Source organism: Tetrao urogallus, assembly GCF_951394365.1.
Source record: "Tetrao urogallus genome assembly, chromosome: 14".
NCBI lineage: Eukaryota > Metazoa > Chordata > Aves > Galliformes > Phasianidae > Tetrao > Tetrao urogallus.
In genome coordinates this window covers 16,198,817-16,222,492 of record NC_136827.1, presented here as the reverse complement: position 1 = coordinate 16,222,492, position 23,676 = coordinate 16,198,817, and the positions used below count along the sequence as shown (strand labels likewise).

Below are 23,676 nucleotides of genomic sequence, written 5' to 3'. Positions count from 1 at the left end.
ATTGTAAGAATAACTGTCACTGATGTAATGCTGACTGTTTTTTCCTGTGGGAGCACTTGATCTGGCAGTTGTTAATGTCCCAATGTATGAGACAGGCTTGTAAGCAGAAGATGCTTCAATCACACTGAGACCTTCAGTCAGTCCTAAAGTCAAACATAATGAACACTGGGTTCCTCTGCACAATATAGAGTGGAAAAAGTACGGAGTGAGCTAGAAGGTAACACTTAAAGCAGCTCTCAGGCACTGCCAATCTCCTCGACCATCCCCCTTTACCTGCTCCAGGCTCAGTGAAGTCGAGCGATTGTTTCTGCAGGGCAGAGTTTAGTAGTTGCTGCCTAATTTCACAGCACTCCTTTGCCTGCCATGAATGCTGTGGTTGTTGGCAGGCTGCTCAGAATATTTCATTTCTGACCTCTGCTTTTTCCTAGTAAAATGTCTCAGCGCAGCATAAACGTGGGGAACAAGGAGCTTTGCTTTATTACAAGGCATTCAACATGACTGCCTTGCAGATGTGAAGAACTGACGGAGAGCCAAACCCCCAATTTCTAGTTGGACCACTTTGATTCTGTGGGGAGGAAAAAGAATCTACTTAGGCTTTCTGTCAACATACCATGTTGACAGCTGAAGTTCACATCAGGCCTCCAGCCCAAAACCTGTACATCCTCCTCAAATTGTGGTGTTGGCTTGGGAATGCTGTTGTTAGCAGAGTTATATCACACTGAACCTTTAACACTGATTTTTTTGCTTGTTTTCTCTAAGGAAAAGCTTCTTTTTTGTCCTCCAATTTGAGTGAGGCCATTCCTGAAGTGGATGCAGTAAGTGGGGATGCAGAACTGCTTGAACACTAAAACTGCTTATTGTGCTGTACTCAAGTTATGCTTACTGCTATTATGAGCTGAAGCATAATGCTTATTTCAGGGAGAAGAGCACATGTGACTTGGGGGCATTCCATAACCTCCCAGGCGTGTTTGTGCAGTTTGTCAGATTATATTCCCTATTCTGTCTTGTATCAGGCTGAACAGAATATGATGGTAAGCCTAAAATGGAGCTCAAATAGTAGTCTTTAGACTTAGAATTCTTATGCTGGAACTCAGAGACAGGGAATTTCTGTAATGTCTCACTGCTGTGACAATGATAGATGGTTAAAAGTTTGGTTTGGACTGAATCTTCTGACACGTTGCTGACTCTGCTTTATTTTGTAGGGTCTGAGTATTTGGCACAGATATTTATGCTTTGGGATCTTTCAGAGCTCTTCAGGCCCTGCCTGTACTCACTGATGTGGTCTTTAGGTACTGATGGAAGCAGATACCATGTGAATTGTCATGGAGCTATGGTCTCTTATAACTGCTTTTGTACTCATAAGAAGAGCAGCCATCCCCAGACCTTGCTGGTAATCCACATCCACTGTGAGCATGTGGTTTCTTAAACCATGGCCTCAGAACAGCTGTGTGGGCATGTGGTGTGTTGCCAAGCAATACTGCAGCCCTCTGTGCAGATTAGGCATCACCTAAAGCACAGACACTCAGCGCTGTAGGCTCAGCGAAGGATGTTATCTTCTGTGTTAGAAACTGCTGCTTTCTGATTACAGTGAACAAGCATCTCCTATCTGATCATCTGAGAGGGGAAAACCAACATTTGGGCCGAAGGGTAGAGAGTGGCACCTGTGATGGTACAGGCAGCACTGCTGCTCCTCACGGCTACAGCAGCTCAGGTGCTGTGATGCCTTCCAGGCCCTTCTGCTGTGATCTCACAGCCTTTGCTTGGGTTCCACGCTGCCTTCCTTCACTTTCATCTCAGCTCTTGAATGAGAAGAAACAAACAAAAGACTTCCGACTCTGTGCGATGTGTGAACTCGTACGCTCTGCTCCCCCCCGCAGCCTCAGTCTGTCGCTTCCTCAAAAGCATTAATTTTTCACTGCTGCCCAGCCCTGCTCTGCCTCCACCACACTGCACCATCTCAGCAGTACTGCGGGCTGTGAGAGGCAGCAGCAGCGCTGTCCTTGGGAGCCATAGAATCATAGAATGGCCTGGGTTGAAAAGGACCGCAACGCTCATCCAGTTCCAACCCCCTGCTATGTGCAGGTCACCAACCAGCAGCCCAGGCTGCCCAGAGCCACATCCAGCCTGGCCTCGAATGCCTGCAGGGATGGGGCATCCACAGCCTCCTTGGGCAACCTGTGCCAGTGCCTCACCACCCTCTGGGTGAAAAACTTCCTCCTCATATCCAACCTAAACCTCCCCTGCCTCAGTTTAAAACCATTCCCTCTTGTGCTATCACTACCCACCCTCATAAACAGCCATTTCCCCTACTGCTTATACGTTCCCTTCAAGTACTGAAAGGCCACAATGAGTTCTCCCTGCAGCCTTCTTTTCTCCAAGCTAAACGAGCCCCGTTCCTTCAACCTTTCCTCGTAGCAGAGGTGCCCCAGCTCTCCAATCATCTTAGTTGTCCATATTTGCATTTCCAGGGCATGCTGCTCCCTGCTTGTTCACTATGTGCAATGTTTTAGAGTTTGGCTTTCATCCCTGGGGCTGGGGAGGACGCAGCAGGAGATTGGGGCTCCAGGAGAAGAGCCTTTGCTCCCTCCTGACTTCACACATCCCTTCCCAGGACAGCTTTCTTGTGTGCAATGTCAGTGGTGGAAGGGCAGCTATGCCCCTGTGCTTGCGGGGAGAGCTCTGCACAGCCCGCATGGCTGTGGTTGATTTGCACTCTCTGCTCTACTTGATGACCTGGGTTTTCTTGGTAAGCAGCAAGATACATTTGCAGGAAGTGGGAAACAGTGAGCAGAGTTTGGTTGTGAAGCCGTGAAAGCTGGGGTGCATCTAATCTTAGAGACAAACAGTAGCAAGGGGCTCATCTCATCATTGGTGGCCCTGCTAGGCAGGGGGGTTGGAACTACATGATCCTTGAGGTCCCTTCCAACCCGGGTGATTCTGTGATTCTGTGATTCTGTGATCTCCTACTGTTATTTACTGTGGTCACTTCCTCTAGGGTTGGTTCTTTGCAGGTTCTTTCCAGTGTTACGCTCTTCTGTTTCTCTTCTGTACCTGTCCTAAATTTGAAGACAGACACCAGAGTAAACACTGGGCACTGACACAGCCCTGTGAACAAAATGGCACAGATGTGCTCCCATGCCAGAAAGAAACAAAACAAATAGACTGCACACACTGCAGCCAGAAAGTGCATGAAGCATTGCTTGCTGCAAGCACCGAGGCTGTGGCTAGGTGCTCAGTTTGCTACGTGTGAGCAGATATCTCCCCAAAACAGCAACATCCAATTTGAAATACATGAAATGAAACTGAAAACAAACTCCCTCCTTCCTGAAGCCCTGCTTTCCTTGCATGTGAGTGATTCTTACTTTTTGGAGCAGTGGCCACCGTGCTGCTGGCCCTTGGGGTGAAGGCATCACAATTTGCACAATGCAATGTACGTTGTTCCATAGGATGAGTCATAGGAATCCAGTCACTGCACACTGTCTGCATGGTAAGGTAGTGAAAGATCCTCATGAAGAGGGGAAAACACAGAAGTGGCTCTGCCTCCTTGGCTCGTTGTTTGTAGTAAATGTATTTTACCCAATTTTAGCAGCTTCTTTAACTCGTGGGGTAAGGTTGTGTCCGGCTGATGCCTGGGAAAGTTCATCTGATATCTGCAGGGTTTGGTGCGTAAGAATAACCAGTGCCACCAATCCTGTCAGTGCAGCTTGTGTCCCCTTGTGCAGGCTCATTGCCATCTGGGGACACCTCAGGGTGAGGCGTGCAGGGTGGGGGTAAGTGGAGGTGACACCCAGAGCCTGAGAGATGTTGGAGAGACTCATCTTGAACTGTGACCTGATGTGGACGCTTCACAGGGAACCCACATCAGAGGCAGGTCTGAGCCACCACGCACACTCCTGAAACCTGGGAGATCAGAGCAGCAAAATGAGACACAGCTGAGCTCTGCTTCTAGCAAATGGTTTTCCCAGAAGGCTTCACACACCTGCATGCCTGGAACCTGGCAGGGCTGGGTTTTGTGGGCTGGTGGGTTTGCTGGCAGCAGAATGCTGTGTGCTGCTCCTGCTTGGGACACTGAGCAGTGTAATGTCTTCTTTGGGGTGTTGACAGAGGTTGCTCTGTGCCCACCTCCCAGGGCTGCATCCTCTCCTTTCTTGCTGCTTGTTGCAGGCCTGAAGCGGAGTGCCTGAGCCAGGTATTGGGATTACAGTTCTATTAAAATGGGGTGGCAACGATGCTTTCAGGAGCTGATTTTTGTTGTAAATAAATCTACCCTGGCTGCAAAGCAGCACTTGGAGAAATTATTTGGAGATGGATGTAGTGCTTTTCTGAGTGGTGTAATCCTCCACGGGTGCTTTGGGGTAGAGCAGCTATTAGTTCTGCAAGCAGCAGTTATGAGCAGACCTTTTCATGTGATGTGGATTGCTTGTAGGCCTGGAGGCATCTGAGATGTTGCATTATTAAGTTGATAGCTATAACTTGAAGAGCTTTGGAAATAAGGGCTATAGTGCAAGCAGATAGTGCCTCATATTGTGTTTTAAGGCTCTTGCAATTTGGAAATGTTATTGTCGTTGGGAAGCTGCAGAATTGGAAGAGCTGAGGCTAAGGAGAGTTCTGCAGAACCGAGATGCTGGGCTGAGTAACAGTAGGACGAGGGGTGCTCTGCTGAGTCATTTGGATCCTGCCTATATTGCAGAGAAGTCACCTGTGTGTCGGGAAGCTGCACTGTGCTTCCTGTGGGCTGCCAGGGCCGGGCGCTGCGGGATGGAGATGTGGCAGATGCAGGGTTTTGTGCTGGAGCTCTGCAGGGTGGGGATGTTACGAGTGCAGGGCTCTGTGCTGGGGCTCAGCCTGCATCTGCTGTATGTCACAGCCCTTTGCTGGGAATGCAGCTGAGCTGTGCAGGAAGCTGAGGCACAGCGATGACCACTGCGTGCATTCTCAGCTCCTGCTGCTCTTCAACCACAGCCTTATCGTGGGCCGTGGTCTGAGGGAGGGTGTTCCCTGCATCTCCCCCCTTTCTTCTTGATTGTTGTAGCTATTGTCTGTGACTCCTCAGAAGCTGAAATACATTGTGAACATCCCCCATTGCAGACTGCACCCGTCAACATCTCCGTTCCTGTAGCATCCTGTCTGCAGCAGCAAAGCCAGCAGGTAAGTGTCTTTCCATGATGCAACTTGCTGATGCATTGAGGCAGCCTCTGACCTGTGGGAACAAGGTTTGCACTGGTGGTGCATTTTTTTCCCCCAACCATTTCATCAAAATAAGCAATTCCTCGATGGCAGTGTTCAAGCTGAAGCAGAACAGCCACTGTTTTGCAGCGTTTGACATTGAAGTGGGTTCTGGGGGGCGTTGCTTTACAAAAACACAGTGCCTGGGTTCCAAGAGTGGGCACAGGTGGGTTGGTGCTGATTGCTGTGGATCCATTACTGAAGGGGCAGCAGGGCAGTGTGCTTCCTGTGCTGCAGCTGCCCACGGAGGTGACTCAGACTCTGTCATAAGGGCTGGGAAGAGATGTTTAATTGGCAGTAATAAGAATTAAAATCCTTCTCATATGGACTGTATCACATGTAAAATATGCATGAAAACACGAGAGCCCAGCGCTTATGGAAGTTGTTAGGATGGAGACTGTGCTGTTGCCAATGATATCAGATCCAGATTTCACTTTCTTCTGATTGCCTTTGAGAATACTTGGAGTTTTGTGCTGCAAAGTCTGGATGAAGGTTCAAATAGCTTAGGAAATTGCATACAGAGAAATAGGGTGAGTTCAGGACTTCTTGAGCAGGAGCAGACTGGGTTTCTGGAGAACTGAAGCCTTTAGGAAATGATTTCTCTTACTCTTCCCATAGAGATACTGGTGCTGGCGTCTGCAGTTCCAGTCTATGGATTTCTGATGGAGTGTTACTGCAAATGAATGATTTAATGCCTGCTATTTCTTCCCCTGACTTTTTCTTTTCAGAGAATGGTATTTTAAAATTATTTTCCCATTCTGTGTGATAGTGCTAATATTATTAGAGGCGGTTCTGGTGCCTCTGAATAAGAACAGGTGCTTTACCCCCTGCAGCTCCTTGCACTCATGACTGGAGGATGTGGCTAACAGCTCTGTCTTTAAAGAGAAAAACAAAGCATGAAATATCTCTGCAGTGATAAATAGGCACCGTAGCCTCAGCACCCCTTGTATTTCCTCACTCTTCGATAAAGGCATGGGAAGGGAGGAACCATTTCAGTGCTGAAAGTGTCTGACTGTGCCTCCTTTGGGTTAAATCCTGCAGGTTTGGCATCGTCGTCTTCCTGCCTTGACTTCAGTATTGCTTTCAGATTGCTGTGGTGGTAGATGCTATCAGCCGTCCCTCTCAGTGGGCCTCTTTGTTTTTCCACAGAAGTATTGATGTTAAGCACAACCTGCACCAGAGTCTCTCATCATCTCTGCCCGCCTCTGGTTGCTTTCTCGTCCAAATCCCACGTTTTGTGATGGCCACATTAAGGCTCAGTGCGATTCCCTGCAGCTCACGGCTTGCTCTGCTCTCTCCAACCACTGAAGTGGTGATGTGGTGTGCACCCCTACAGCAGGGTGGGAGGAGCAGGGGGAGGGCTGCTCCAAGCGTGTCATTTGTACCAGAGGTCTGATTCATCTGTTGGAACAAAAGCTTGTGGTGTTACTTGTTTCCAGTGAAAACCTCCTGGTCGAGACATGAGAGCTGTGTGAATGCTGCCTTCTTTTCTCATTTCAGCTGCTGTGCATGGTTGGCAGGGATTGGTAGCACGAGATGGAGCTGGTGCATGCAGGTTGGGCAGGAGCTGTTGTGTGCATGCACTGAATGACAGCACGGTGCTGGGGGCTCCTCCCTGCAGAGCTCTGGCAGCTCCCTGGCCGTAGGGATGGGCACCTGGCTCAGGTGGGACCCAGTGGCCACGGGACCTCAGGCAGTGTGGGTTCTGTGCTTGCAAGCAATGATTGCTTTGGGGTGGGCTGGCCACCACCTTCAGCTCCGTGTGTCCCAGCACCTGCCAGGCTCAGGTGAGCAGCAAGGCCTCCATCCCCGTTGCAGAGCTCACACATGGGACTTAGAAACCTGTGATCCAGAAAGCTGGATGTGTTGAGAAGTAAATGTCAATATGGAGATAGTGAGCTAGAGCTGTGTGTGGGTACAGTGGGAGCGAGAGTGGGTGGCTTGGGTTTTACCTCTGTATGGACTTAAAGCAAATATGAATCATGCTCGGGGTGCTAGGGGCTTTCTGGTAAGGTCAGTGGAATATCAGAATGCCGTTGCTTCTGAAATAAGGCCAAGCATCGTGCTGAGAATGTTCGCAGTAAAATTAATGCTGATATTCTGGAGGTAAGGGCAGAGTGGGTTCTTGGAGCAGAACCCCAACGTGGCTCAGCAAAATCAGCTGCAGGAGGTGTGGAATGGCATTGCCGGCTCCTTGAAATTATGGGCTCCTCCACAGTAAATGCCTCTCACAAAAGCATGACGACTCTGCCAGCCATCATGGTCCATATGTTGAGAGGTGTATCTGCATTTCTGTGAGGTTAGTGATCCTTGGAAATAGTGACAGATACTGCTAATATGGATCAGCCCTTCGTGTGCGTGTTTGAGCAGACAGTTCTGGGCACTTCTCAGGTTTGATTCTGTTCTTTCTCATTGGGTTGGACAGGAGCACTTCTGTTCATCTCTAGGCTGTATGAAGCCAAACTAAGCATTCTTTGGTTCCTTTCTGTTCTTTAAACAGAAGTATTTCCTGGGATAGCAGTGCTGGTGAGTGAGGGAGATGCATCTCCTGGAGCAAAGCACTAGAAGAATGGCGAGTTTGCACACAAGCGACGTGAAACAGTGATTTCAGGGATGAGAGCCATTGCAAGATAGCCACTTTAAAAGTGGTTTGTTGAAAACCTGCTGCTTTTTGAAGCGTGCTGGAAGGCGAGATGGAACCAAGCGCGTGAGCAAATTCAGGTATTGCTCAGAGTGCTGAGTAGTGCTCTGTGAGGCAGGTTGAGTGCTGGCTGTCCCACTGGATGTGCATCATCTCTTACCTGCTTTCAGAGGTCACTGCGCTGTGGGTCTTTGCATAGCAGTCGTTGTTCACCAGGCACAGGGAGTGCAGAGAGCTGAGCTGAGACCCACAGTGCAATCCCAGTGGCTGCTTTAGCACAGAGATGTCCAACAGCTTGAAACCTTCTGAGCATGCTGGAGAAACACTGCTTTTGCACAGAAGTGTGGTAATTCAGCAGCTCTTGTGCTCGTGTGACGTAAATTGAAAAGGAGTTATTGATGCTCCATCCCTGGAGGTGTTCAAGACCAGCTGGGTCTGAATTGGTGGGAGCAACCAGACCATATGATCCTTGAGGCCTCTTCAACTCAACCATTCTGTGATTCTGTATTCTATGATTCTAACGCTCAGTAAGATGCAAGCATCTCCTCTGACATCCCGCTCTGCACTGGATGCTGTCTGAGGTTTGGTGGAAATGTTTTGGATAAATGTATGCTGAAAAAACTGAGCAGAAGCTCTTTGGAGTGCAGTGAAAGGGCAAAAGGTGAAACAGCCATGTTAGTTTGGTCAGATTCCTATTGAAGCTTAATGCAAACACCACCAACAAGCAACAGCTTCAGTGCAGGGTGGGATCTGGTGGTGCCACAACTCCAGCAAGGTTGCTCTGGTCCCATTGGTACCCACTGAGCATCTCAGCCCCTTAGCCCTCATCCCCACGTGCAGACCCTTCCTGTCCCCACTTGACACATGTGAGCAGGTCAGGGCTGTGTTTGCTGCCCCTGTGTGCTCAAACCCCAGACCCAGCATCTCTCCCTGCATCCCAGGTGCCACAAGCACGTTTCACATCTGATAACCACAGGCAGGGTAAATGATGACACTTGGCTGTGCGTGGTTGATAAAGTTTTAATTGACGTCTTTGGTTTTCAGTCACTTACTTGCATTAGCTCTTAGCACAGATTCATGTTTTGTGGGAGCACCTCCTTGCCCCCCATTCCCAGGCAGCCCCACTGCTGCTGTGGGAGCTGCTCCTACAGCCTTTCTCTGCAGTGCTTCTGCAGCAGAGAGCAGCTGCTTTTGCTGCTGCCATCCAGATCCAACTCGTCCCTCTTGATGTTCCTGCAGCTCTTTGTCTGGCTGAGCCACTTCAAGAATTCTTCCAGGTTGCTTCTGAATTTGGAGAAATCTGCTCTGATCTCATTGCAGGAATGTCCATGGGCTGAATTTCTCTAAGGAAAAAGAGTAGAGAGTGATGCAGGAGTTACAGAGGCACTCCATCCCAAGGCTCTGTAATTCCTCGGGGCTCTTTAGCTGCCTGGGATGAGGCTCCAGCCCCACAACACTTTCCACCATTCTTGCAGACCAGCAGTGAATGCAGCCCTGGCTATCATAGAATATCCCAGATTGGAAAGGACTCATATGAATCATCAAGTCCAACTCCTATTTGTACATCCAATTTCCCTCGTAATATCCATGTCCTGGAGAAACTGGGGAGCTTGGGATGCTCCGTGTGGTCCCAGCAGCTCTGTGCTCTCTGAGAGAACTAAGAGGAGACTGAGGCAGCTCAGCAAGCACAGCAAGCCTGGGCAGGTGGAGAACTGCAGGGAAATGTTTGAAATTGCCACTGAACAGCAGAAGCTTACCTTCAGAATTGTGCAGTTGTCTCTTAGCTTTCTCATATCGCTTTTAACTATCTTCATACATGGAGATTCCAACTTGTTTAGCTGGTGAATAAACTCCTCAGTGTTGTTACAGGCACAGTTTGTGCTCTAGAAGGAAAAAATGGGAAAGAAAAAGGCGTTCTGGTTTGTAGGAGGATGTTAATGGTCCATAAACCATCTCGAATAAATCACCTACAATTTTTCTCTGGAGATATTTCTTAGTTATACCTTCCCTTAAGAGTGCATGAGTGCAGCATTCGTAACTATTACAGGCACAAATTCTGCAGAGGAAGTGCAGCTTCTGTCGATGGAGGATTTGACAACTCTTGGAATTAAGTTCCTTATGGATGAGAGCGTTTTGTCTTGGATGTAGGATGCTCATAGATAGCTACTCCCAGCAGTTCTCCTTGTAATGCATCATTTAGTGAGAAGACCTTACAGACATTGCTGGAAATCTCTCCTGAACAGCATTAAAAAGCACACAGAGATGCTGAGGAGGATGCACCGTCGGAGAGCTGCTAGAATGGGATGCTAGCCACGTTCGAGCAGTTTTTTGAACAGTATAACATGATACTAGGGAAAGAAGCAGAGCACTCAGGGCTGTCCCTGAGCCAGCCTTGGTCTTCGTGGTGGCCCTGTGCCCCTCCTGGTCCAGTTTCTGAGTGCAGGTCCCCCCTACCTGTGGCTCACAGAGCTGTTCTGGAGCCCATAAGCCCTTCACTGCCATTGGGCACGTTGTCTTGAACTGTGCCCGGAGCTTTACTCTCATACATATACAGTTATACCATAAGCTGGTAAACTGTGAGTCCTCATGGCAGTAAGAAATGAGAAACGGCCGTTCCTTACCTTTATGCAGGTCGGCGTGTTGAGCTGCTCCTGAAAAAGACAGAAACCTCCATGTTACAAATTGGAAATCACCTCGAGAGGCAAATCTGGCGTGGGGCAAGTGGAAAAGGGTTTACATTTTCATGCGTGTTTTCATTTTCAAGTAAGCAAAGCATTTCATCAATGATGGCAGATTTGGTCTTGCCCTGCAGAAGCGGTATTTCCTTTGGAGGCAGGCAGTGGCTGGATGCGCTCCAGCCGCACAGCAGCAGCAGCAGCACGTATGGATGCATTTGGAAGGTGCTGCACTGGAGGCTCGGACTCCAACCTGAAGAGTGCGTTGAATTCAGGCTCCTGTCTTCTGGCTGGGCTCGCTTATATAGAGAAGCTCATATGGGCAGGATGTGATTACTCTCTTATCTCATTTACAAATCGATAAAGTAGGAAATAGGCGACAACTTGAGCCTTCGAATTAGCAGCATATCTGATGCGAGAAGCGTTTCTGATTAATGGTCCTGTAAACTTCCTTACCCCTCTAACCCTGGGGGCTGTGCTTCTGTGCAAGCAGGAGCCATGCGAGGGCACTAATGTTGTGCAAGGTGCTGCCAAAGCAGGACTTGTTAATGCCCGAGGAAATTATTCCAGCAGCACAGCCTGGAAGACCATTGCTTCTCATCAGAGGAGACTGTGTTCTATATTGCTGCATTTTATCCTGCTTTAATGGTTTGAGTGCCTCTGTAGCTGATGCCAGCTGAAGATGGAGCCCTCGGGGTCAAAGCAATTGTCTGCAATGTGACCTCAGCAGCAATGTGGGAGCAGAGGTTCGTGTCCATTTATAGCACTGCCATTTCCTATGGGAAATGTCTTTTTTCTGACCTGTCAGTGAGACAGAAGGTCGTTTGTTTGCCGTAATTAGTAGGAGTGGGGAGCAGACCTTATCCAGACATCGCTAATTTTTCTGACAGTGCTGCGTGAGTCTTCATTCTCAGCTGCCAGCTGCAGCTCCGCGTTCTGAGGGAACTGCCTGTAGAATGGAAGCGTGGTGCATTGTGTGGCCTTTATGCAGCACCTCATGGGGGCAACTTTGGTGCTTGGTTTCACTTGCATTTGTGAATGTGTGAGCCAGAGGGAAAGGGGCTGGAATGAGGTGGAAACTGCAGCAGTGCCTGGGGGGTGTGATGGGGGAAGGTGGGCTCAGGGCACGGGAACGCAGGAGGGGTTCAGCTCCTGGTAACGTGGTGTTGGGAGAGCAGAATTTCAGAGCGACTGGGGAACCAGGGCTGGGGGAGCTCTGCAATATTGCAGCTCTAAAGGGAAAAAGCCATGTAATTAGTTCCATGGTGGGAGGCAAGGGATAGTACGGTTCTTACAGAGAGTGGCATCTGAGGGAGGCTGTGGTGAGAAAACACTCCTGACCATGGGGAAAAGTGGTGACCAGCACTGGAGCTGCCAGATGGAACAGTGGGAGACTTTGATGTCTGCCAGCACAGCCCCTGCTGTCCCACTCCTTGCCTGCTCTGTGGCAGCTCTGACTTCAGCTGAGAGCTGTAAGGAAGGCATTTTGCAATGGCAGAAGCGAGCCTGGCAAGTGCTGTTGGGACAGGGTTAGCACAGAGCCAGGCTCTCAGCTGGAACACATCGATGCAGAGCTTTGCAAATATCCACATCAGCCTGTGCCAGCAGAGCGTCTGGCCCAAACGTGTCCCATATGTTCTCCTTCCTTCTATAAATCTGTTGGATTTCTAGAGGCAGTATTTCAAATAAAATGCCTGCTGAAGTGCAGGAGTGGCAGGTTGGTTTTACTGGAAGTGATTAGGGAAATCCTCGCTGTTGGTTCAGCCTGCATTTTACTTTGGAGAGCTCTTAATGTAATAAGAGAATTTGAGGCTGGATGGTGTTTTAAGCTCTTTGTCTATATATGTTTTGGATTATCCCTACTAGAAAACACATAATTGCACGTTCCCTTTGTTCCCATCACTTTGCTGCTCCCTTTCTGCCGATTTGCAGGGTGGGTGCTGCCCTCCTCAAGCACGGTGTGAAGGTTCTCCAGCAGCAGCTGTATGGGAGGTGCCCACCAGTTCTGCCATGATTTCCATCACTAAAGACAGTTCTGAGTCATTCTCTTAAAAAAAAAAACCCACAAACTTCAGTCCCAAACTGCTCAGGAAATGGCTCCTGGCCCCTCACTTCCCAACCAAGGAACTCAGGCTCTGCAGGCTCTGGCCGTCCAGCAGCTTGGGGCAGAAGTGATTAAAATGAGTTGTTGAAGAGAATGTTTAAATGTGCTAAGATGGTACAGTGAATGATGTGAAAACCAACAAAGGTTTTTCCTCTTTCTCTGATGTAGGCTTCAGAGCCTCCTGGCAATGGCATGGAGCAGGAGGTGAGGGCAGGACCTGCATCTCCTTTGCCTTTCCCACGTTTTAGATGGATGTTTGCCCCAGGGGGAGCTGCTGGCTGCTGCCCACTGCCTCTGTGCTCTGTATGAGGATGTAACAGCTCGACTCACAAGGTGCAAGCCACAGTATGGGCTGCATCTTCAGCCAAACCATTAGGCAAATGTCAGCACCCACAAGCCCTTTTTCTGAACCTTTCATGCCAGATTTGGAAGCATCCTCTTTCATCTGCTTGCAAGGACCACCTTGGCCCATCACCAAATGGAGTTAAAGCTGTTTGAGAGAGGCAGTGAGATGTTATCAATACAAAAGGTCCTGTGTCTTGCTCTGCTGGTGCAGCGTGCTGGCTGTGGCAGGAATCACCACTGCTCCTTAACCTCCCTGTGGTCCTTGGTCCTTTGTAATAGAAGGATGCTCTCTACCAAAAAACATGATGAGAAAAGCTGTTGGCATTTGTAACCATCTGGAGACTTTCTGTGGTTGCCAGTGGGGAGCGTTGCGAGATGGGGGAAACAAGCACTCACAGCCCTCCGAAGTGCAGCAAAACCACGAGTGCCTAAGATTTGGTGTTTGCACACAGAGGTAGCAGCATCCCCAGCAGGAGCGGCAGGAATGCTGCAGGGCCCTCAGGCACACGGTCCCTTCTGCGGCTTTGTCCGCAGCCTCTCCGCGCTCTTCCACCTTTCTGCGTCAGCCTCAGCCTCTGCAGCCCGGCGCAAGGCATCGCGCATCCCTTCCTCTCCTCCCTCCAGCCCTCGTGTCACGCTGCGGGCTTTCGGCAGGAGAGGAGTGCCGCCTAGAGAGCAGCCTGCGCCAGCAGCACGCGGACCGCTGGTATTGCTGCTGCTTTATTCCTGAGGAGCAGCGCTTGCCAAACCTCAGCACGCACCGACTGCGACGCATCAGCCGCAGCGAGGCGAACCGCTTGATTTGGGAGCTCGAAAAGCAAAAGGTCGGCTGGGGGGACCTGGTTACAGCACAGGGGATGTCAGTGGTACGTGGAGAGGGCTTCAACGAGCAATAGGAATGTGCCATCGGGATGTGTCTGTGGTCCCCCTGGAAGTGACTGGAGCCCTCGGCCACTGGAGCTCCCTGCATCACAGCGGATCGTGGCCCCTCTCAAAGCACCGTTTCCCTCACTGGAAGGCTGTAAGCATCATTGCTCACGATGGTGAAAATCACATCATCTTTTGGCATCCGTGGGTTTTGGCTAACACTTACTTGGCTTGGAGTCAACGCCATTGCCCGTGTTTATTCCTCATCTGGCACTGCTGCACTCAGTGGGCTGCACTCCTGCAGAACAAGAGGAATTGACATGGATCACCAACAGGCCAAGTTGCTTCTTCTAAGCACCCAGTGCTTTGGTAGCATTGGCTAAGGATTTATTCTGGAATACCTTTGGTATGCACAGTGATAATGACACCTTTTGGTTTTCCCCTTGTTCATGCTCTGGCTGCTGTTTCTGTTCTTTTGCAACCCTTGAGAAACTCCTCTCCAGCAGTTATTAAAAATGCCAGCAAACTGCTCAGATGTGTCAGCTCCCTTCTGAGCCTCCCGTGGGCTGTGGCATTCCCCGGGCCTCTTCTGCAAGCAGCGATTTGCAGGGCATCCCGTAGGCACAAGTGCTGCTGCTGGAGATGCCCTTCCTCAAGCAGAGCACTTAGGAAATCTTTATCCAGGTGTGCAGCAGTAGGTGGTGATGATGGAATTGTGAAACAAAGAAATTCCAGCAGGAAAATCCCTTGGAGGGAAGGTATGCATGTGATGCTCCGCGGGAATGTGGGTGCATCTGTGGGCTGTGGCTGCTCCCATCCCATCCTACCCCAAAGGAGGTTTTGCCACGTGTTTTCCTTCTTCTGTGTGGACGAATCTTCCTGAAGTCAGAACATCCAGCTGGGGGGAAGGCGAGGGGCAGCAGTCAGCTGTCTGTCCCACAGTGCACAGAAGAACAGCCACATGGGCTGCTTTCATCCCAACAGGAAAACAGATGTGGTGGTTCATGGTGTCCAGACCCTACAAAGAGGTATCAGCCATCTCTAAAGCTGCCCCCAAAACTGCCAGAACCTCGCCATTAGAGATGAGATCAGTCTGGCGTTGTCCGGTCAAACATCCCTTAAAGCACCACAAATCACCACAAAGGAAACGATGACAGTTACACATTTGTGCAAGAGATTTATTTTATATTTTATCTATCTATTTTATAGATTCCATTAGAGTTTGATTACATTTCATAGAGTGCTGCATGTGAAATTCCCAAATATTTTACTGTGTGAAATGCATACGCAACATCTTGGCAGCGCTCGGGTCTTGGAGAACAGGTAATTTGCACCTCACTTTTTCTTCTATTTTAAAGCAATTGTCACTGCCTTTGTAGCACAGCGATGTTCTTCAGCTTGGAGAGGCGCCATTTAAAAGCAACATCCAACGTCTCATCCTTGGAGGAGACTGTTCACCAAAAAGTGCTGTCCACTCTCCTAAAAAGATGCAAAAATTGAACTGAAAGCATCTGCAAACTTCAGGAGCAGGAACAAAGTGCTGACCCCAACGTGTGGCCAATGCGTGGTACAAAATGGTGCACCAGGCTCCTCCCCACGCACCAATGAAGTAAAAAACTACTGCGTTTCTTCATCATAAAAATAAATAACTTGAAGTTCCTACCAATAAATAGAATAAATACGAATAATTATAGGAATAAATAACATCTCCCAGGAGCTTTGCTTGTCAGTGAGGGTGTGCAAAGGAGGGTTCACGGAGCTCCGTGGCGTGGCAGGCTGCTCTGCAGTTATGTTGTCTCCTCCAAGAAGCCATACATGTTCAGGAACTTTAATAGTTCTTCCAAATTCTTGAAAAAGTCATAGTTTTCCATGGGCTCCCACTTATGTTTCTGGGGGACGGACAAAGGAGAAGAGTCAAACCAATGTAATTTGGACACACGAGTTGTATTTTGTTTCTTGACTGGTGGATTGATTCGTTCTGTCCTTTTTAAGACCACGGAGGCACCAAACCAGGAGGCAGCTTCAGCAATGCACACATTTTGCTGTTGCCTGGACAAACACTGGGATTTGTACTAACCCAAACCCCATAGAACAGCGAGCAGAAAATCCACCCTGGACCTACCAGCCACCCAGTGCACGTCTCCCTGGCAGCAAAGATACTCCGGAGTTTGCGGATAAGCTGCCGTAGTTGCTTCTTTCTGCTGCTTTCCAGGGCCTTAATGAATTCTTCCAGGTAGACGACTGCATTCTCTTCCCCTTGCTCCATCATGAGAATTATGTTATTCTGCAATAACAAAGCACAGATTTTTCTGTATCGCCTCATGGAATCACTAAGGTTGGAAAAGACCTCCCAGATCGCTGAGACCCATTCCCACTGTACCCACTGACCGTGTCCCCAGTGCCTTCAGAAGGGGCTCTGATCTGCCTTGTGATAAGAAAGAGCCAGTGCTGGTGGAAGCAAGCTCTTACTCGTGGCTCTGATCAAGGCAGCAGCTGAGCACTGATTTTTCAGGGAAAGATTTTGCCTTGAGTGAAGCCCATAGAGGAGCAACCATCACAACTCATTGGTGGCATGGTAGCCAGGGGACACCTCTTCCAAGTGCACAAAGGATGAGCTCTGCCAACTGCCAGATCCTCCTTTAATCTCCAAAAGCGCATGGCCACACCATGGGCATGCAGCATTGCAGTGTGAGCTGAAACACGACCTTACCGGAGGCACGGTTTCATTGCTGCCCTGCAAGAGATTGTTAAAAAACCACATTAGCAGATGCTCCGCCAGAACAAAAACTCAGGCGCGCAACAAAAAGCAAACAGAACAGGCGAACCTGTAGTCCCTGAACGTCTCGAATGACTTCCTTCCGGAGGGAGCTGATGGGGCAGCCCTTGACCAGCGGCAAAGGGCTCGGGCAGCTGGGGGCCCAGCAGGACAGCAGCAGGCAGAGCAGCAGCAGCATCGTGGCGAGGCACCGCGCTCCTCTCGTGGGCTGGGTATGGCTGCATCCTGGCTTCCTTTTATACGTGCGCCGTGCGAGGAAATGATTAATACCTCACCACAAAGAAGCTCAAGCTGAAGGCGAGAAGTCACCTGTAGAGTGGAAGCTGTTACTTTCTTATCTGCCGGGGGAAACTACATGTGTCTAAAATAAAGACTCCCCCAGAAGTTCAGTGGCCGCTGTGCAATTCATATGTTTGAGCCCATCTTGCTTTCAGGAACTGAAGCAATTTTATGATGCTGAAATTATCGGTACAAGATAAAGCTTCCTAAACATCACCCAGACCTTCACGCTTACATGTACTGACATGTACCTGTGTTACTGTGATTACTCAAGGTAACACCCATTTATTGCCCCTTTGCTCTGCACTGGGTGACTTCATCTGAAGCAGTGCATCCAGATGTGGAGTCCTCAGCACAGGATAGACATCAACCTGTTGGAGCATGTCCAGGGGAGGGCCATGGAAATGATCCAAGGGGTGGAACACCTCCTCTTTAGGACAGGCTGAGAGCTGGGGCTGTGCAGATGGAGAAGAGAAGGCTCCAGGGAGAGCTGAGAGTGACCATTCAGTACCTAAATGGGCTGTAAGAATGAAGGGGACAGACTCTTTAGCAGGGTCTGTGTGGTAGGACAAAGGGAAATGATTTCAGACTAAAAGAGGGGAGCTCTAGATTGGATATTGGCAGAGGCTGTCCAGAGAGGCGGTGATGCCCCATCCCAGGTCAGGCTGGAGGGGCTGTGAGCATCTGATGGAGCTGTGGGTGTTCATTGCAGAAGGGTTGAAAGAGATGGCCTTTAAAGGTCTCTTCCAACCCAAACTGTTATATGATTCTATACTTCTCCCTTAATTAATACTCCTTAATGCTTCCCACCACTCACATTTACAAGCTGATGGATTGCACGAGCCCTTCTGAAAGCAGGCATGGGTTGCGGGGCAGCCTGTCCTCCCTGCCCACACGACTCCAATGCTGCATGGATTGGTTTCCTGCCTTGCTGCAGTCCCCTAACACAGTCTCCCCACTTTCCCTGCAGTCAGCAGAGTGGCATTACCCCATAGCTGAGGCTGAGCCTCTGCGCTACTTTGGTGGTAAGCAGAGGAAGGCCAGCTTTGCCTCATGCCAACAAGGGGTTTGCCTCTGTTCAGTGCATCCCCATGATGCTCATCTGCTTTCTTTAAAGAAAACTCTCCTCTGATCGTAGAGATTCCACAGAGGCCGTGCATCACCCGCGGTGGGAAGCAGAACCACTGGCTCAGCCCTCTCCTGCATTTGCTCTCCGAAAGGGTGTCTATGGTTGTGTGCATGGCCAGCCCTGCTGAGGTTGGCGAGGAGAAAACAGAATGTTTGTTTCAAAGGGAATTCACAGGTCTCGGGTGGATGAGTGCACATTCTGTGCATTGATCATAACCAGGTGTGGTGGAATCTCTTCCCTTGGAGGAGGCAGGGGGAACTGATGCTCATCTCACAGCTGGCTGAAGAGATGAGTCTCTGCAGGAAGGGCAGAAGGGAAAGGAGTGGGCAGCATGGACCTTTACTGTTGGAAAAAAAAAGAACTGCTCGGTTGGAACCCCACCTTGTTCTCTTTATTCTTTTTATAGCAGCTAATGACATGCAAATACATTCTTAGATTGCAGCCAGGGTGGAAAAAGAAAGACCTGATAGCATCAGAAAGGAGGATGGAACTTGCGGTGTGCTGCTGTGCGTACACCTAGGGCTGGTCTCTGACACGCTGACTCATTTGCAAACATTCAGAACAGAAACCTCTGCGGCCACTCTGCTCATCTCATCGGATCAGAGCTGACCTTTCTTTCCTTTCTGCAGCACGGGGATGCTTCTGTGGGATGCTTCTGAGGGCGCGGGGAGTTCCCAACAGCGCTGTGGCCAACCCCACCTCCGCCAAAAAATCCGGGCAGGATTTGTGTGAGGGCGACGTGGGGTTCCGATCTGATTTCACTGATGTGATTTCACTGATATGATTTCACTGGGCAGAGCCATCTGAAATACCCGGGTCCTCCCCACACGGAGAACTCAATCAATGAGCAAAAAGGGGACTGGGTCTGTTAAGCATTGTCTGAAAGCCAAATAGAAAATTCGCTGTGAAACTGAAAAAAAATAACAAAATACAAAGGGAATATGAACAAGTCTGATTCCTGTGTGGAATAGGAGTTGGACTCAATGATGCAGATGGGTCCCTTCCATCTCTGGATGTTATTGACTCTGGTTGCTCCTCCGATCAACCTCCTCACACTTGCATCAAGCTTCTATCTATGTGTTCTTGTGCAACCTATAGGTGCTTGTGCTTCTCCCCATGCTGATAGCTGACAGCAGCACTCCTGGACATCCAGACGGATGTGATGGGCTCCCAGCTCCCCTGCTTGGCCCTCCCATGCATCTCCACTCATCCTGAATGCAGAAGGCTGAAATGCATTTATAGCATTTGCAGCACACTTTGCACGGCAGCGTCGATACCTTCCTGTCTCAGCACTGCAAGGAGTTAAAAGCATTGTAACTCTGTGGTCTGCCCCTGCAGAGTGAAGGAAACCGAGCTTCCCCATGCAGCTCAAGGGGAGCTCTAACATTGTTTAGAAACAGCAGAAAGTAAAATCGTCGCCGCTGGTGACTGTGCTCAGCCAACGCATCTGCAGCAGCTGTGCAGCCCCGCTCCCAGCCGAGGACATTCCTTCCCCATGCCGTGCTCTGGCTGCAGCTGCCGGTCCCTGTCTGGTGTCTGCAGAGTGATCTGTTCCTGGAAGCAGGCCTGAGCACAGCACAGCCGGGTGAAGCCACGCGCAGGGCTGTGAGCCTTGAGATAACCGCTGGGCACAGGATGGCTTTTCCATGAACAGAAAGGTATTCCCCTTGTTTTTTATGGCTTCCTCTGTGATTACTCCAAAAAATACCTGTGAGTCACAGTGGCATGCCCTTTCCTTACCCTGCCAGGAGGGTGTTATACAGATGTGTGAGCTCAGAAATCAGTCCAAGGCCAACTCATTTGTCGCATCTTGGCTGTTGGACCCCTGCCTGCATTGCCTTTGTTTAGGAAGCTGTGCCCGGGCAGCCTCTCTTAGGGGGGATTAGCAGGTCTGGATGCCTTTGGACTCATGGGCTTTTTTTGTGGCTCACCAGCTTTGGGGAAAGGAAGGGAAATTTCCCTGCTTGCTCAGAGGTGCTGCCTTGGAGAGCCAAAGCTCCTCACCTTTCAGGCGCAATTAGAAATTTGGAGTTTCGTGGATTCATATCTTGGTTTGGGTCAGAAGGGACCTTTAAGTCCATCTGCTCCCACTCCCCACAGTGAGCAGGGACACCCACAGCTCAGTGCTCAGAGCCCCCCAGCCTGACCCGTGCTGTCAGCGGGGAGGGGCAGCACTGCCTCCCTGGGCAACCCGTACCAGTGTTGAATTCCAAAAACTGAGATTTCACAAGCATCCCCTGTGCCTGCCCAGCTCCAATGGCTGGCGCACAGCTCTAGGCTCAGCTCCATGCTGCCCCAGCTCCCTGGGAACCACTGTGCTCCTTGGGATCACCCTCACCTCCTGCAGTCCTGCTGCTGCTCTCAGACGTGTGCAGAGCCTTTAGCTGGAACTCAGGCCAGCAGCCGGGCAGCGTTTAACAGCAGTGATTCACAGCCGGAGAAGGCACTGTCTGAAACCCTGCAGATGACCCAAACAATTTGTAATGGTGCTTTTGAGTGCGCTGCACCACCCACCGGCCATCTCACATTTGGCTCTGAGAGTGGGCTGGCAGGAAGGGACAATGAATTTCTCAGTTGCAAAACTACCGTGTATTATTGAGAAAAGGACCGTATTCCAAACACCATTGTGTGAAAGCAGGATAATGTTTGGCAGAAAATGTAAATAATTTATGACTTCTGACAAGTGACTAATAAAAGATGAAGATAAAATAGGAACAAAATAATAAAGGAGAATGAGTAATCCACCAAATCCTTCAGGAAAAGAAAAAGGGGAATTTCTCTTGAATATGAATCCAGATTTAGCAGCTGACTGCAACTTGATGGAGTCAAGCTGCCTTCACCTGGCTGTGACAGCACCATCATCTCCATCAGGAGTGTGATGCCACCCCTGAGGCACTGTCCCTTCTTTCAGGCTAGGAGGCATCACCCAGAGCAGTGTTGGACAGGAGAGGAGGGGAGAAGGGATGGAGCAGAAGATCAGCTCTGCCCCAGGGGCCCTCCAGCAGGGAGCTGGGTCAACACTGCTCTGTATGATGCGGATGTTGATCCAGGCTGCAATGGGAAGTGGCCTCCTGGGCACCAGGATGCATGGCACAGCCTCGGGGTCATGGCTGGGTCTGGTCCTGTGAGACCAGAGCAGATGTTACTGTGAGGATCTCCTCTCTTATCAAATAAGCAGCAGCCTCCCAAAGCTCAGTGTGCTCCTTGCAAGCGACCTGCACTGCTGCATCATGATCTCACAAGTCCCTTCCACTGTGCAGAACAGGCGCTCACCTTTCCCGCTGGGGATGTACGAAACACAACAACAATTTCACAGCAAACTTCTCCTTCCCATGCGAGCAGGTCTGCAGCTGCCCTCAGGAGGCAAAGTCTGAAGGCAGATGCGCTTCACTGAGCTTGATGATGCAAGATTCTTATCAGCAGTGTTACAGCAGTGAGGCAGCAGTGTGGCATCAGAGCTCCACGCATCGGTGAAGCCACGCCAGCGACATGAGTGTGCCGTCTGCCCGAGGCTGGGCAGCCCCTGCCCCTCTGTTTGCACATCAGTCTGCGGATGGGCTTAGCAATATTTGGGTTATTGATGAGCTGGCGTGGGATGGGAGCTGAGGGCAGGGCTCTGGAAACGCCGGTAGAGCTGAGCTTTTCTCAGGGCTGAGGCACATCGGGGTGGTGGGGAGAAAGGGGGCTGCATCCTGAGAGCATCACAGCCATGGGGTCTGGGTCTGTCCTGCAGGTGCAGCTCCAGCTGTCTGCTGCCTGGGCAACACTCAGCCTGTGCCCATCCGGAGCCAGCCTGGTGCTGATTGTGGTTATTAACGCTTCTCTTTTCCCTTTTGTACTTCTCAGAATTTCCTGGACTGCTGTGCTGGGAATGCTGAGCTTGAGTAATGTTTTCTACTTAAAACATTGCATTTTTTCTTGTTTTCATGTGCCTGTGAACCCACAACTTCCCATTTGTCTGAAGGATGAATTAGAGTATAAAACATTCAGGCAGGATTTAAAATAATGCACGTGAAAAATTGAACACTTCATCGCTAATTCAAACCATCGACACTCGGTAGCAGCAGGAGTCTCTGGGGTGATTCTTATTACTGCTGGGATCTTTGTAGCACCAGTGAGATCGCTCAGGACCAGAGATTGTGCTGCTTAATGCATGGGGTGCAGCCAGACTTTCACTGCTTTAGGGAAGAGGTCCATGGCTCAGTGTCATCCAGCTCTGGTGGGAATGCAGTGCACACCCTGTGCAGGTGTCTGGGGGGCTTTGCTGGGTTGCTGTGGGAAAACATCTGTCCTGTCCACCTGTTTGTCCATCCGTCCATCCATCCATCCATCCATCCATCCATCCATCCATCCATCCATCCATCCATCCATCCATCTATCCATCCATCCATCCATCCATCCATCCATCCATCCATCCATCCATCCATCCATCTTTCTGTCCATTCATCTGTCTATGTACCGGACTATCCAACAGTTTGTCCATCAGTCTGACCATGTATCCATTTGTATGTGTGTCCATCCATCCATCCATCCATCCATCCATCCATCCATCCATCCATCCATCCATCCATCCCCTCTGTCCAACCTTCTGTCTGTCCATCCCTCTATCTGTCTGTCCATCCATCTGTTCATCCGTCTGTCTGGGGCCACTGCACAGAGCTGCCCATGAGGAGCCAACACCTCGTGGGGGTTTTGTGCACTGCGTTCTGTATTTGACTGCTCTGAGATGGCTGCGGTTTGGTGGCTTTGGGGAGCTGCCAGCAGGTTCTGTCCTTCCAGTGACCCCTGACTGCTGCAGTGCCCTGGGCTGCGGGGGGAGCTGCCAGGGGGCACAGTTGGACACACCGCAGCATCCGTGTGTCCATCCCACCTGGTGCTGTGCTCCCCCCACCCCCCGCATGATGGGGATCTCTGAAATCACCCCTTGGAGAGGAAAAGCACTGAATTCTGGAAGATTTATTTCTGGAAAGATTCCTTTACTTTCATAAAGGGGTACAAATGTTTTAGTAATGGTTGTGTCAATACGTGTGACACATGGCATGCATCCCTACAGCCCAGCCTGGGCAATTACATTCCTCTTGAATATCATTTCATTAAATATTAACTCGGACATAGATTTACCAGTGTACTCATTTTCCAAGTGCCTCCCATAGCCATGGATACCTAAACAATTTGGAAAACAAGTATTGCCTCATTCAGTTCAATAAGTCAGCTTGTATGGGATGTGGGAAACTCCTCCAGTCAGCTGGGACAACCAAGGGAAAGCAACTGGGATCGACAGAGAAGTGTTTGTGTTTGCATTGTTCAGAATCTGGTTACATTTGGGTGACATCATACTGCTTAGTCAAAAATAAGTCTGGCAGAGGTTCAAGTTATTCATCAAAGTAATTTATATCAGCATGCCCGGCTGGCAGCACGGATAGGGCTCAGGGTGGAGGTGGAACCTTCTGCCCAAGGCTGCTCCTGGGGCCAGGAGGAAGGTGAAGCCATGGGGCTGCCTCTGCCAGCATGGGCCCCAGCGGCACCTGTCCCTGTCCCCATCCCTGTCCCTGTTCACATCCCCATCCCCTTCCTCATCCCTGTCCTTATTCCTGTCCCCATTCCTGGCCCTGTTCCCATCCTTGTCCCCATCCC

At 50.0% G+C, this 23,676-nt stretch overlaps 2 protein-coding genes across 2 annotated transcripts; both read right to left on the bottom strand.

The window, feature by feature from the left end:
- Window positions 1–9,012: 9,012 nt before the first annotated feature.
- LOC306951747 (uncharacterized protein) lies at window positions 9,013–10,760 on the bottom strand (the record flags this gene model as incomplete). The annotated part of the gene is made up of 4 exons (XM_079542275.1): window positions 9,013–9,210; window positions 9,625–9,750; window positions 10,489–10,518; window positions 10,605–10,760. The coding sequence occupies 4 exons, from the start codon at window positions 10,758–10,760 to the stop codon at window positions 9,013–9,015; spliced, it is 510 nt and encodes a 169-aa protein (XP_079398401.1).
- A 4,885-nt stretch (window positions 10,761–15,645) lies between these two features.
- Window positions 15,646–16,812, bottom strand: LOC306951745 (uncharacterized protein; the record flags this gene model as incomplete). The annotated part of the gene is made up of 4 exons (XM_079542273.1): window positions 15,646–15,747; window positions 15,981–16,142; window positions 16,569–16,592; window positions 16,684–16,812. The coding sequence occupies 4 exons, from the start codon at window positions 16,810–16,812 to the stop codon at window positions 15,646–15,648; spliced, it is 417 nt and encodes a 138-aa protein (XP_079398399.1).
- Window positions 16,813–23,676: the final 6,864 nt, after the last annotated feature.